At 46.4% G+C, this 15294-nt stretch overlaps 1 protein-coding gene across 1 annotated transcript in view; it reads left to right on the top strand.

The window, feature by feature from the left end:
• Positions 1-15294, top strand: part of LOC140388097 (phosphatidylinositol 3-kinase C2 domain-containing subunit gamma-like) — a 310331-nt gene that overhangs the window by 112978 nt on the left and 182059 nt on the right. The window contains exons 14-16 of the mRNA XM_072471736.1: positions 560-724; positions 1724-1799; positions 7278-7411. Of these exons, the coding sequence (XP_072327837.1) occupies positions 560-724; positions 1724-1799; positions 7278-7411 (375 nt within the window). The remainder of the gene's footprint in view (positions 1-559; positions 725-1723; positions 1800-7277; positions 7412-15294) is intronic.

The raw sequence follows: 15294 nt of genomic DNA on the forward strand, positions 1-15294 counted from the left end.
ACAGTGCAGAAGGAGGCCATTCGGCCCGTCGAGTCTGCACCGGCTCTTGGAAAGAGCACCATACCCAAGGTCAACACCTCCACCCTATCCCCATAACCCAGCAACCCCACCCAACACTAAGGGCAATTTTGGACAATAAGGGCAATTTATCATGGCCAATCCATCTAACCCGCACAACTTTGGACTGTGGGAGGAAACCGGAGCACCCGGAGGAAACCCACGCACACACGGGGAGGATGTGCAGACTCTGCACAGACAGTGACCCAAGCTGGAATCGAACCTGGGACCCTGGAACTGTGAAGCAATTGACTCAATTGTGCAGACCAGTCAGGCACTGGGCAAAAATCCTGGAAATCCGTATCTAACAGCACTTGAGGGAGAACCTTCCCCATGTAGTGGCTCAAGGTGACTGCTCACCATCACTTTCTCTAGCGCAGCTAGGGATGGGTGATAAATTTTGACCTTGGCAGTGATGTCCCTCTCCCGAGAATAACTTTTCGAGGGAGAAAAAAGAACTGCTTGCTGGTTTGGACTAAGCTAAGTTTTATTTCCATTTCAGAATAGACATGCCCATTGCAATTGGACAATTGCCCTGTGAGGTGACTCTCAGCCTGACATTGCATGGATACCATACCACCGCTGGGACCTACTCTGATGCCAACAGACACTCCAGAAATGCTGAAAGCTTAGCAAGTGCCTCCATGCCTCTCTACAGCTCGAAACTGTAAGTTCACAAAATTAGTGATCAGCTGGTCTCACTCTATGTAACGCGGAGTGCTGGTGACTATTTAGACATTGCAAGTGGGGGCATTGGACATAGTGATAACCCTCCTCCCCATTCAGAAGCCCCATTTCACATTATCACCAGACATTATCAGAGAGGTCAGACAATTATCTATAGCACACTCTCAGAACCTTGCTCATCTCTATATATCTCTATAGCAACACACAGCCCCTTCCACGCCCTGCTGCGATTTTTCCATGTTTAACATTCTGCTGGTGGATATTTCCCCCCATTAATCTACTCCGTGTAGTGGATTATTTTTGTGTTGCGAAATAGAATATTTTGACACATTTGGTTCTGTACCAATATCACAAGTAGGGTGCTGCTTCTCTCCTGAAAAGAGTTGCCTTGACATCAGACTAATTACTCCATGCTCCTTGCTTCCTAATCCCTCATATTTCCATATTATTATGAATCACAGGGTGTTTTCTGCAACCTGACTCTTTCCTTTTCAATATGCTCTGCGCCTATTCTCACACAATTTACATGGGAGGAAACAAAGAAGTATTCCGCGGTGTTTGCCTCATATCTGGAAAGAGTCCACACTTTAGAGCAACTACATATATCATGGAATTATAAAGCACAGGAGGAGGGAATTCAGCCCATCAGGTTTATGCAAGCTCTTTGAAAGAGTTAATCAATTAGTCCAATCCTGCCCTGGTGAAGACTCCAGGAGAAATTAGAGAGGCTGCACTTCAGATCAAAACCTCGAGGCGTGAGTCAGAGATCCATACTACTCTCTGACTCATTTTCCTTTCTAGCGAGGCAGCAGTCCTCGCCGAATTTGTCCTTTGTGGCTGATCAGAAGTCACTGTAACCGGTGAATGGTCTAAGTAGAGGCAGTGTAGAATGGCTCAAAGTCTGCATGCAAGAATAAAATGTGATCGTCATTTAATGAGTGCAATTAGTAAAAGTGACATATTCTTCATTTTGAAACAGAGCGTTGGTCCAAAGTTCAAAGCTATTGTGTCTTGTCCCAGCTAACACCAACCAAGCAGACAGTTTGATCCTGCAGGTGAGCAATGTTGCACTTGAGTTATGCAATAAATACAATAAAAGAACAAGTTGGCACAATGCCAGATAAAATAACGCAACCTGTTGCCAGGCTACTAAAGTCAAAAAGGGCTATGTCATAATGGTGTCATTAAAGCTTCCTTTGTATTTTCTAGAATGATTACACTGACGAGGAGTGGGCAGGGTACAAGTGTACATAAATGATTAAATAAAATTTATGACTTATTTGGGCTTTCTGAAAACTTTGAATTGTCTAAAATGCTTCCGGCAATGTTTAGCTGATCAACTATCAGTTGTATGAGTGAGAAGTCACATCTTTATGTGCCCAACGATGAGGTAATTGAATATTATACTGCCATAACAATTCATTACCACCTAGCTATGAGGGAACCAAATAATTAATGCAAGATTATTTACACTACCCAAATGTTCTGCACATTGTAGAATGTACTGTACTTCGATTTCCAGAAGGCATTTGATAAGGTGTCAAATCAAAGGGTATTGTGAAAATGCAAGCTTATGGTGTAGGGGGTACATATTGTTCTGGATAGAAGATTGGCTGGCTGACAGGAAACAGAGAGTAGGAATAAATGGTAATTAGGTAATTTGGACATTTTGAATTCTCCCTCTGTGTACCCGAACAGGCGGCGGAATGTGGCGACTAGGGGCTTTTCACTGTAACTTCATTGCAGTGTTAATGTAAGCCAACTTGTGACAATAAAGATTATTATTATGGGTAATTTTCTAGTTGGCAAGATGAGTGGTTACTGACTGTTGTGGCACAGGGATCAGTGCTGGGGCCTCAAATTTTTAACAATTCATATAAATGACTTGGATGAAGGCATGGATGCTAAATTTGTTGATGACACAAAGAGAGATAGAAAAGTAAGTTGTGAAGAGGACATAAAGAGGCTAGAAAGGGAGGTTAAGTGAGGGGGAGGGGGGCAAAGATATGAAAAATGTGAAATTGACCATTTTGGCATGCAGGATAAAAAAGAAGCTCGTTTAAAAAAATGAAAGATTTCAGTGCTCAGAGATGCAGAGGGATCTGGGTGCTGTGGTGCATACATCCCAAAGATTAGTACGCAGGTATAACAAGTAACTAGACAAGCTAATTGAATATTGGATTGGATTGGATTGGATTTGTTTATTGTCACGTGTACCGAGGTACAGTGAAAAGTATTTTTCTGCGAGCAGCTCAACAGATCATTAAGTACATGAGAAGAAAAGGGAATAAAAGAAAATACATAATAGGGCAACACAATATCGAATTGTGAGTGGGATTGAATACAAAAATAGAGAGATTATACTACAGTTGTGCAGGGCATTGATGAGGCCACACCTGGAGCATTGTGTAAAATATTGGAATCCTTATTTAAGGAAGGATGTAAAGGAATTGGAAGCAGTTCACTAGACTGATACCTGGAATGGGCAGGTTGTCTTATGAGAAAAGGTTGGTCACACTAGGCTTGTATCCACTGGAGTTTATAAGATTTTTCCACCTTGAAACATGGCCCATGCAATTCACAATGCCTTGGAGATAGGCTGTGTGAGGACAAGAGCCTAAGATATCCCTGATAACTCACAGACAAGGTCAGCCTTCCAGGATCTTGGAAAGAGAAAGCAGCTAGTATGTCTCTCTGCTTCATGCTCAGGGTTGAAAAGACCAAATTCATGAGGGAATAAAACAAGGTGGAAAACTAATTTATCTTGCTCTGCAGGAAACATCTCTGAGTAAAAAAACCTTGCTGTGAAAGACAGTCCTGAGATTAAATGTTCCCAGGCCAAGAAATAAAAAGAACAGAATTAAATCCTCAGGAGATATGCATCATCTTGGGCTAAATCCAGGAGAACTGAGAGACTTCTTAAAGTGCAGTGTAAAGTATATCTGTAAAATTGGTTTTCGGTTTTGTTAAATGGAAAAGGGGAATATTCTATTTTGTGGCTTAAAGTATAAGTTGTCTACAAAGATTGAGTTTAGTCAATAGTGCTTTTAGTCATTTGCTACAGTAAAAGTCTGAAAACATGTGTAATCCTTTTAGCTATGAACTGGAAGTTTGAATCTCTTTTTGAAATTTATCTGTCTCTAAGGGAATCATTTGGCTTTCATTAACAGGGGGATTGAGTTTAAGAGCCACGAGGTTTTGTTGCAGCTTTATAAAACCCTGGTTAGACCACACTTGGAATATTGTGTCCAGTTCTGGTCACCTCATTATAGGAAGGATGTGGATGCTTTGGAGAGGTGCAGAGGAGATTTACCAGGATCTGCCTGGACTGGAGGGCATGTCTTAGGAAGAAAGGTTGAGAGACCTAGGGCTTTTCTCACTGGAGCGAAGAAGGAAGAGAGGTGATTCCATAGAGGTGTACAAGGTGACGAGAGGCATGGATAGAGTGGATAGCCAGAGATTTTTCCCCAGGGCGGAAAAGGCTTTCACGAGGGGACATAATTTTAAGGTGATTGGAGGAAGGTACAGGGGAGATGTCAGGGATACGTTCTTTACACAGAGTGGTGGGTGCGTGGAATGCACTGCCAGCAGAGATGGGGAGTCTGAGTCATTAGGGACATTTAAGCGACTCTTGGACAGGCACATGGACAACAGTAAATTGAAGGAGTGTAGGTTAGGTTGATCTTAGATTAGGATAAATGGTTGGCACAACATTGTGGGCCGAAGGCCCTGTATTGTACTGTACTGTTCTATGTTCTATAACAATTGTCCACTTACTGTAAAGGTTAGGGATGATGCGGCAAGGTGGCACAGTGGTTAGCACTGCTGCCTCACAGTACCAGGGGCCTGGGTTCAATTCCGGCGTTGGATGATTGTCTGTGTGGAGTTTGGACTTTCTCCCCGTATCTGTGTGGGTTTCCTCCGGGTGCTCCGGTTTCCTCCCACAGTCCAAAGATGTACAGGTTAGGTGGATTGACCATGCTAAATTGCCCCTTAGTGCCCAAGGATAGTAGGCTAGATGGCGTAGGGCGGGGAGTGGGCCTAGGTAGCATGCCCTTTTGGAGGGTTGGTGAAAACTCGATGGGCTGAATGTCCTCCTTCTGCACTGTAGGGATTCCGCGAATATAGGGAAATCGGGCAAAATACCCAAGGATAGATTGCACCCATGGAAAACATACTCAGCAGGGAGTTGTTGCCCACTCAAATTGCAAGGCATATTGACAAGAATATAAGTATTATTCTAGTGCCTTGGCCTGAAGAAAGATTGAACAGTTTTGTGGCCAGGGACCAAAATAAATCAATTAGAGAGCAGATGAAATGTCCAACACAAACCTTAATGAAGTCAATCAGGCAGGAGAAAATGTGGACATTTCTGAAGTTCATTTCTATTCAGCTGAAGACGCCATCCTTTATTCCTGCTTGCAAAACAAATCAAGTTCTTGGCTAAGTTCCCAACATTTGGTGAGCTATCGTAAGCAGAAGAAAACTTTTCAATAAATAGGCATTTTTGTTTTGATTTATCGAGAGTAACCATTTCACTGATCGGATTTTAAATATTGTAATATGGAGACATATTTCTTATCCTACCAATTGTATGAGATTGTTATGAAAGTAGTTTTAGATGGACCCACATCCTATGGTTCATAACGCACTGGTGTGGAGGATGAATGGGAGTGATGGGAGTGATGAATCGGAACAAATGCTACATTGATATTCCACAGGAAGAGGAAGTGTATATCTTTACTTTTTATGAAGTATCGAAATTGCATGGAAAGATTACAGGTGGACTCTTGAGCCCTCGCCTGCGGCAAGTTTGGTAGCGAGAGAAGCATTTAATCAGGAGGGGGAATGGCTGATTGGGATCCCATCAGCTCCACACTTCCATCTCAATTAAGAGCATGGTGGGAAGGCCCCACCATTAATCGAGGCCCTTAAATGGACAATTAATGCCTATCTAAGGGCCCCATCTCTCTGCCATATTAACCGACAGGGGATGGGGAACCGCCGTGCTTGGAGTATGTAACAAACAAACTGTGGGCGTCTCTCATTCAAAGGCATTCAGTGCCAGGATCGACGGAGCTGGCATTGGAAAGGAGAGCTGCTGAAAGCCACCCCATGCCTCAGCCATGCTGCCCACCCCTCCCGTCATTCACCACTTCCGCGTCACCGACCTCCTGCCAGAATTTACATCTGGGATCCATGATGATTCATGGCCTCGAGTGGGTGCCATATCAGCAGCAGCCAACTCCTCCCCAGAGGCGCTGCTGTTCAGTGGAGGGCGATGACCTCTGGATAGCTGGCAGTTCTTGGCAGAGAGAACGTCCACCCCCAGAGTCGTTGACCCGCCCTGGGAAGGCTAGTCACTGGCCAGTCAAGTGCCTGAGTGGATAAAGATGTGGCAGGCCTTCTCAAAAAGGAATGACTTAGCCGGGACTATCATCACCTCCACGCAATTCCACCTTCCATCACCTTCTTTGGAATCCTTTTAAACTGAGAAAATTAATAGTGGATTTAGCAGAAGGATGCGAAATGGCGAAAAACATAGACAGGGTACTCACGGGTAGATTGTTTCCATTGACTGGTGAACCAAATAAAAGTGTTCTCCACATATTGTCTTTCAATTTTATGGGGGGCACGGTAGCACAGTGGTTAGCACAGTTGCTTCACAGCTCCAGGGTCCCAGGTTTGATTCCCGGCTTGGGTCACTGTCTGTCCGGAGTTTGCACTTTCTCCCTGTGTGTGCGTGAGTTTTCTCTGGGTGCTCCGGTTTCCTCCCACAGTCCAAAGATGTGCAGCTTAGGTGGATTGGCCATGATAAATTGCCCTTAGTGTCCAAAAAGGTTAGGCTGGGTTACAGGTATAGGGTGGAGGTGTGGGCTTAGGTAGGGTGCTCGTTCCAAGGGCCGGTGCAGACTTGATGGGCTGAATGGCCTACTTCTGCACTGTAAATTCTATGACCTATGATCGATAATCTATGACCTATGTTTGCAATCTTAGGTAAAGCCTGAGACTGGGGAAGATTAGACAGAATATTTTAACATGCACAGTTGCCAGTCTGTGGAATGAATGATGTGAAGCTGATCACAGCATTCATTATGGTACTGGATGACAGCTTAAAGCAGAATTCAGAGTATAGGGGTAGCAGAAAAATTAGATTAGTCTGGGGGATGAGGAGCAAGTGTAAGAAGCTAAAAAATTAGCCCCTAATAAGATCCTAAATGCATTTAGGGAAGAAGGCAAATGGCCATCTCCTGATCTTTGATTTCTTTGTTTCTGTAATCTGTGGGAATTATAAATAAAATTTGCATTTTTACAGCATCTTATAGTGACAAAACATCTTAATGTGCTTCACGCAATGGATTATTTGGAAATAAACTATTATGTGCAGTTTAGCACATTTAAATGTGTGTTTGGTTGCTCTCTATTATTGATTACGGCAATATAATGGCAATGAATTTCAAGACTATTTCTTGTAGGTATGGTAAAGTATATGTCCAGAATACTAAATGCAACTCATATCATTTTAAATGCAGATAGATTTCCCGACCTCTCTCCTGGTCAGGTATGTGCGACCCGTTCCTGCAGACAACCACTCGTGTTTCACTGATATAGATGAAGTGTCCAGAAAACAGATTACCGACATACAGCAGAAACATTCTCTGCTTCTGTAAGTACTTTGCATGTGTGAGAAGCATCTCGTTGGCCATGTCGTTGGAAATTGATTCTCATATGTCTCATCCAGGGTATGATGCTCTTTCCTTCAAAGATCAGCCATAGACTGATAAACCTCCCTCTATGCTCTGTGATTCAATAGTTATTCACATCACTTAATACAGGCCAAGTCTATGTAATTTCTGTCCATCTGTGTGTGTTCATCATTGGCAAAATTAATAGAATTGTATTTGAAAATGTGGCTGACTCTATATGGGGTGCAGTGGAGATAGATTGTATGGATTTTCAGAAGGTATTCAAGTTGGCATCTCACAGGAAGCCTGTTTGGTAAGAAAGATTGAGCAAAAAATTCACATCTGTAGCTCCCAGTAGTAGGGGATGGTGGGGGGGTTCCAATACTAGTCTCTATCTGTGTGACCTGTCCATTGTTCCCAAGGATATGAATGCAGCAAGATGGGTTCTGCAGTATTGTATTGAAGGGGCCAGGCATCCGGATTGCAGATGAGTTATGCTTTTGGAGTGTTTTCCATTGCTGTGTCACAAGGTATTCTGGAGTGTTTTTATAGGTGTTTTTGTTGAGTTCCTGCATTTGCTCGAGACTGCAGCCACAGCCTTGCAGGGGTGGCAGAGGAATATGTGAGCTGTGCACGCAAAGCCAACAACAGATAAGGAGGCAGCAGCTGCAGTGCCACTGGGTCTGTGCCACAGCGGGGAGATGGAGCCAAGGATGTGGAGTGGGCAACCTCCACAACATGCCTCCATCCAAGTTAGAGCTCCTCAATAGTGTCAAAAAGCTGTCTGCCAGGCCAGCCAATGCATCCAGCATCTCGCTGTCCGTGCCCATTCATACTCTTTGCCCCTCTCGGTCGGTGTGAAGGAGGGTTGCTCTGTAGGAGTATCAGGTTCCAATAACAGGCAATCTGGGACGAACAACAGTTTATATTTATTGACAGTAGCTGAGCAGCTCTTGCATGCTGTGTATCTGCCAGTACACGAGAATCAGGTATCCTTTTGGTGTACCCTGAGGCTGCAGGGTCTGCTTCATTGATCTCTGAAGGGGCTTCTATTTCCATTGGTGTGGAGGGTCTGGATTGCAGGCTGTATGTAGGGGGTACAATGGTGGTGGTTCAGATATCTACAGTAGTGGCACCAATTTTATATGTACTGAGCACAGTCTGAGGAGGCCACACAGTGGTTTAGCTGTGGGGCATAGCCGTGTGTCACTGCCAATTTGTCATGGCAACTTGTGGTCTAGATCTTGACCTTTTGACCAGGTTCCAGATGACAAAGTGCGAGCATTTTGGCTATAATACGTCGCCGTTTCATAAGGACACTACTGACGTTGGTTTCGACCTTTGGTTGCAAGAAAGTCTTGGCAATGGGAATTGTGGTCCTGATGTGCCTAGAGTACATGCGCTGCGCAGACAATGGCAGACTCAATCCAGGCATATTTCACATGCTAACGAGTGCAACATAGATTGCATCTGTGTGATCTTGGGAATCAGCCAAGCAGGTGCTTGGCTGAACCCACCGCCCTTTCTGCCAGGCCATTGGATGATGGATACAGTGGATTTCATTTGAAGCCTTCTTGTGACAATAAGCGATTTTCATTTCATTTCATTTTCATTGTCTTGTCTGGATCTGGATCTGGCTTCACACCATCACCTGTGAGTAAGTGACCAACACAGGGAGATTGGTTGACCCTTAATCTGCATTTAGCAGAGTTAAGCTTTAACTGTAGGGTCCTGATTCTATCGAGGGCTAAACAAAAAACATGCATCATGTTCTTTCACCGTACCACCCCAACCAGGATGTCAGCGATGATGATTTTGCAGATTTGTCCTGCAAAGAGTTGCTCCATGGCACCATAGGAAGCCCTCACTGTCAGTGGAGATCTCATACTGCATGCGGAGAACATGGTATCTGCCTACCGGAGACATAAATGTAGTGAGTTTTGAGGATTCTTCATTCAAGGTGCATTACTTGTCATAATATACACATCAGTATATCATGGTGCAGACACACACACTGATGGACACACAGCAAGACCAACCAACACACACAACACAGCAGCCAATCACCAGTTAGGGCATGGTCACTATAAAGACAGAGGGCACTAGTTTTCCCGCTCATTCGGGATGCAGCCTCTGAGACAGACAGAGCCCGCAGTCAGTAACACAAACATCCACCATGTGCTAGCAGTATAGGCTGGTCAGGTTAGGCATAGGTCTTCAGTCAATCTAACATAGAGTCGACCCACAGTGCAAGTATGTTTAACAGCTCTTAGTTAAATAAAATAGAGTTGTACTATTACAAGTGTTGGTAGCCTGCCTATGTTACTGCTAAGGTAAACACAGTCTCCACAGATCCAGAGTACCCAACACATTATTACTCAGGTGAACTGGGTCAATACAGATCCTGACCATGCCATCGTTCTTTACTGCAGCCACCATCCCCGAGACCCATTCGGTGGCCTCGCCAATGGAGGAGGCTAAGACACCCAGTGTTGTTATGCAGCCCAACTCCTCAATTACTTTCTGCTTCATCGCGAGGGGGATCCTTCTCGGAGCACAGACTTCTGGCCTCATTTGATATATTACAGGTGGCTTCCCAATGACGTTGCAGTTGAAAAGGTCTTTATATTCCATAATTTCTGGGGCCTGGTGTTGCATAGTGTGTACATCTGGACCAAGTGGATTGATCCCAGTGTGATGCTGTCCATTACACTTTGCTCCTGTGTTGATCTTAAAACTTTTAGTTTTGCCTTGCTGCAGGCAATGTTTAATGTGGTGAAAATCTTACCCTGCTCCGTAATGATGTTGAGGTTCTCACTGATTTAGCTCACTGGGCTAAATCGCTGGCTTTTAAAGCAGACCAAGGCAGGCCAGCAGCGCGGGTTCAATTCCCATACCAGCCTCCCCGAACAGGCGCCGGAATGTGGCGACTAGGGGCTTTTCACAGTAACTTCATTTGAAGCCTACTTGTGACAATAAGCGATTTTCATTTCATTTTTTTTTCAATTTCACAGTAAAATGTTTTTTGGAGGCTCCGCACCTTGTTAGTCTTATTACACTCCAATTAATTTACCCTGCTCGTGCTCCAGAACCTGAAGAATTGACCGGCTGTGATGTGTCTGCTCACATGGGCAGGCTGCTGTGGCTTGGCTCTGCCGCATGATTCCATTTGCCACACTTGTTACAGCGTTTACCAAACACCAAACATGTGGTTCCGTTCTGTGAGTGATAGCCGCCACAGTTGGAGCAGAGTGAAAAACTCTGTTCCCCACCTCAGCTCTTTGATGTTTCTCCCATCTGCTTGTTCAGCGAACAGATGCTGATGGCAGATTCCAAGGTGAAACCTCCCTCGCAAAGAAACTGCGGACAGCATCACTACGGACCGGCACATAATGCGATATCTGACTAACTCATTGGTGAGTGTGCCAAATGCGCATTTCTTTGCTAGAATTTTTAAAGTCATGTGGTATGACTAAATAGACTCTTAAAGCTTTTGATTGGTTGTATTGAATGCATGTCTACCCAGTATGAAGTTCTTTACTGGCATGCATTGTGCTCAAACTTTTTCAGCAATATTTCGGGATCCTCCTGTTTGAAAAACAAAGGGCTTGTATTTCTCAAGCACCTCAGGACCTGCTAAATTTGGGAGAGTGTGTGCCTTTACCGTCTTTGGTTTGACTGATAGGCTAGCACCACAGTATATACGCCACTTTTTTAAAAATCTCATCCAGTTGTGTGAGACTTTTTCAGTATATATTTATTGACAGTAGCTGAGCAACTCCTACATGCTCCATCTCTGCCCGATCTCCAGGAGAACATCTGTGCTCTCATAGACATGACCTATTTTGTCCACAGTCCCAACATCCACATGACCATGGAACCATAGAATCCCTCCAATCCAGAAGGAGGCTATTTGGCCCATTGAGTCTGCACCAACCCTCTGAAAGGGCATCCTACCAAGACCCACTCCCCTGTCCTATCCTTGTAAACCTATGTAACCTACACATCTCTGGATGCTAAAGGGTAATTTATCATGGCCAATCAACCTAAGCTGCACATGTTTGGACTGTGGGAGGGAACTGGAGCACCCGGAGGAACCCCATGCAGACATGGGGAGAATGTACAAACTCCACACAGTCACCCAAGGCAAGAATTGAAGCTGGGTCCCTCACATGTGAGGCAGCACTGCTAACCATTTAGCACAGGTAAAGGATTGGTGACCTAATAAGGAAGAGTGGGCCTAAATGGATCATTCTCAGATTGGTAAAATATAATGAGTGGAGTGCCACAGAGATAAATGCTAGGGCCTCAACTATTGACAATCTATATCAATTACTTGGTTGAAGGGACCAAATATATGGGGCGAAATTCTCCCCCAACGGCGCGATGTCCGCTGACTGGCGCCAAAAAACGGCGCCAATCAGACGGGCATCGCGCCGGCCCAAAGGTGCGGAATGCTCCGCATCTTTAGGGGCCGAGCCCTAACATTGAGGGGCTAGGCCGGCGGCGGAGGGATTTCCGCCCCGCCAGCTGGCGGAAATGGCGTTTGTTGCCCCGCCAGCTGGCGGAAATGGCGTTTGGTGCCCCGCCAGCTGGCGCGGAAATGCGGCGCATGCACGTGAGCGTCAGCGGCCGCCGACAGTTTCCCGCGCATGCGCAGTGGGGAGAGTCTCTTCCGCCTCCGCCATGGTGGAGGCCGTGGCGGAAGCGGAAGGGAAAGAGTGCCCCCATGGCACAGGCCCGCCCGCGGATCGGTGGGCCCCGATCGTGGGCCAGGCCACCGTGGGGGCACCCCCCGGGGTCAGATCGCCCCGCGCCTGCCCCCAGGACCGCGGAGCCCGCCCACGCCGCCTGGTCCCGCCGGTAAATACCAGCTTTGATTTACGCCGGCGGGACAGGTAATGTCTGGGCGGGACGTCGGCCCATCCGGGCCAGAGAATTGAGCGGGGGGTCCCGCCAACCGGCGCGGCCCGATTCCCGCCCCCACCCAATCTCCGGTACCGGAGACTTCGACGGGGGCGGATCGGGATTCACGGCGGCCAACGGCCATTCTCCGACCCGGCGGGGGGTCGGAGAATGACGCCCATGGTTGCTAAATTTGCTGAGGGGACAAAACTAGATAGGGGAATCACCGGTAAAGAGAACATAGAGGAGACCGCAAAGGAGTAAAGCTAGGTTATATGAGTGGCCTAAAAATTGGCAGATGGAGAGTCCCGTGGGAAAATGTGAACATGTCCACTTTTGGAAGGAGGAATAGAAAAGCAGCACATTATTTAATTATAGAGAGATAGCAGAACTCTGCGGCACAGATCTGGATGGCCTGACACATGAACCACAAAACGTTAGAATGCAGGATCACAGCAAGTGATTAGGAAGGCAAATAGAATGTTGCTGTTTACTGCGAAGGGAATAATTATCTAAGTAGGGAGGCTTTGCTACAGTTGTTCAGGGTATTGGTGGCACGGCATTTGGAGAATTGTGTACAGTTTTGGTCTCCATATTTAATAAATTATATAATAGCATTAGAGGCTGCAACTTGACTGATTGCTGGGTATGAAGAGGTTGTCCTGTGAGCAAAGGTTGGTCAGGCTGGGTCTGAATCCATTGGAGTTTAGAAGATTGAGGGGTGATCTTATTGAACATATCAGATCCTGAGGGCACATGACAAGGTGGATGCTGACAGAATGTTTCCCCTTGTGAGAAAGACGAGGATTAGGGGGCACGGTTTAAAAATAATGAGTCTCTCATTTAAGATAGAGATTAGGAAATTTTCTTTTCTCGGCTGGGGACACTGTCTGTGCGGAGTCTGCACATTATCCCTGTGTCTGTATGGTTTCCTCCGGGTGCTCCAGTTTCCAGCCACAAGTCCCAAAACTCGTGCTTGTTAGGTGAATTGGACATTCTGAATTTTGCATCAATGTACCCGAACAGGCGCCGGCGTGTGGCGACTAAGGGATTTTCACAGTGGCTTCATTGCAGTATTAATGTAGGCCTACCTGTGACAATAATAAAGATTATTATTGTTATTGTTAGTCTGCGCAATTCTCTAGCCCAGGGAGCAGTGGAGTCTTGGCTGTTGAATATTTTTAAGATTAGGTTCGATAGATTTGACAAGTGAGTCAAAGGATATGGGGATGGTGAGGAAAGCAGAGGCCACAGTCAGATCAGTCTTATCAAATGGTAGAACAGGCTTTCAAGAGGCTGGATGGCTTACTCCTGCAAATTGGTTTATTTGCACCGAATGAATTACCAAAAAGGAGCTGACCCCGACTGCTCTGTTGATAATTCGCTGCATGTTGTGGAAATGAAACATGAGAATAGCAAGATCCCTGGCTTGTCTTAAATTGGCTGCTCTGCTGCAGTGAGAATTGAGGCGGTTGCATTAGCCAAAGTACCCTGGCTTATGGGGTAGTGACTCCAGCCAGAGTTTTAGTTTTGGGATGTTGTGCTGCTGAAAGTCTTGTTGCTTTTTCTCCTTTCTAACATGGTGTTTTGTATTGTGTTGTACTGTATAGCATCATTGTGTTATCTCACCCTCGCCTACCTGACTGAGAACAGTGCACAGAATGCAGATTAATCCTGATCCATAGCACAGTACATTAATTCGCTGGGAGATTAGATGCTTTGAATTTTAATTTCATAACAGGTTAAAATGTTTGAGCTGTTTTGTTCTTTCCGTTTTTGAATCAATATCATTATGTTCCAAGATTAATTAAACAGTCCCTGTTTGTACAGCCCTATCCAGAACAGTGGGCGGGATTCTCTGACCCCCTCCCCCCCCGCCGGGCCGGAGAATCGCCGGCGGGGGGGGGGGTGGGGGGGTGAATCCCACCCCGACGCCGGCTGCTGGATTCTCCGGCGCCAGTTTTTCGGCGGGTGCGGGAATCGTGTCGCGCCGGTCGGGGGCCACTGCCAATAGCCCCCGACCGGCGATTCTCTGCTCCGCGATGGGCCGAGTGGCCCCCCGTTTTCGGCCAGTCGCGCCAGCGTAAATCAAACAAGGTCCATACCGGCGGGGACTGGGCGGCCTGCGGAGTCCTCTGGGGGGGGATCTTGCCCCCGCGGGGGGTGGGGGGGGGGGCACGGTGGCCTGGCCCGCAATCGGGGCCCACCGATCGGGGCCCACCGATCTGCAGGCGGTCCTGTGCCATGGGGGCACTCTTTCCCTCACGCCGGCTGGCAGAGGCCCTTTGGTTCATGCCACTCCTCGGCACCGGTACAGCCCGCCCCGCTGGATACCGGAGAATCCCGGCCAGTGTTTCTGAACACAATTCATCTCTCTTATCAGGATTGGAATCCATAGAATTCCTACAGTGCAGCAGGAGGCCATTCGGCCCATCAGGTCTGCACCGAGCATTTGAAAGAACACCCTACCTAGACCCAATCCCTCATCCGTAACCCCACCTAACCTACACATATTTGGACAATAGGGAGTAATTTAGCATGACCAATCCATCTAACCTGCACATCTTTGGACTGTGGGAGGAAACCGGAGCACCCGGAGGAAACCCACGCAGACCCGGCAAGAACGTGCAAACTCCACACAGACAGTCACCCAAGGTCGGAATTGAACCCGAGTCCCTAGCACTATGAGGCAGCAGCGCTAACCAATGTGCCACTGTGCTGCCCTCACTTTCCCCTCACTTTCTCACATTATTAAAAGGCAATGCTCAAATCCTCCACGAGAAATTTTCGATCAAATGTCCAATGGGTGGAATACCTCAGACACACAAGCGCTTTATCAATTTGAGATTGTCTTGGTAATTCTCATCGAGGCTGATGGAGATTTGAAGAGCAGTAATCTAAAAGAGAGATAGCTGCTCACAGAGAGAGGCTGGCCCCAGATTAGGGCTGAGCCACATTA

The sequence above is a fragment of the Scyliorhinus torazame genome, chromosome 13 (genome assembly GCF_047496885.1).
Source record: "Scyliorhinus torazame isolate Kashiwa2021f chromosome 13, sScyTor2.1, whole genome shotgun sequence".
NCBI classification, from domain to species: domain Eukaryota; kingdom Metazoa; phylum Chordata; class Chondrichthyes; order Carcharhiniformes; family Scyliorhinidae; genus Scyliorhinus; species Scyliorhinus torazame.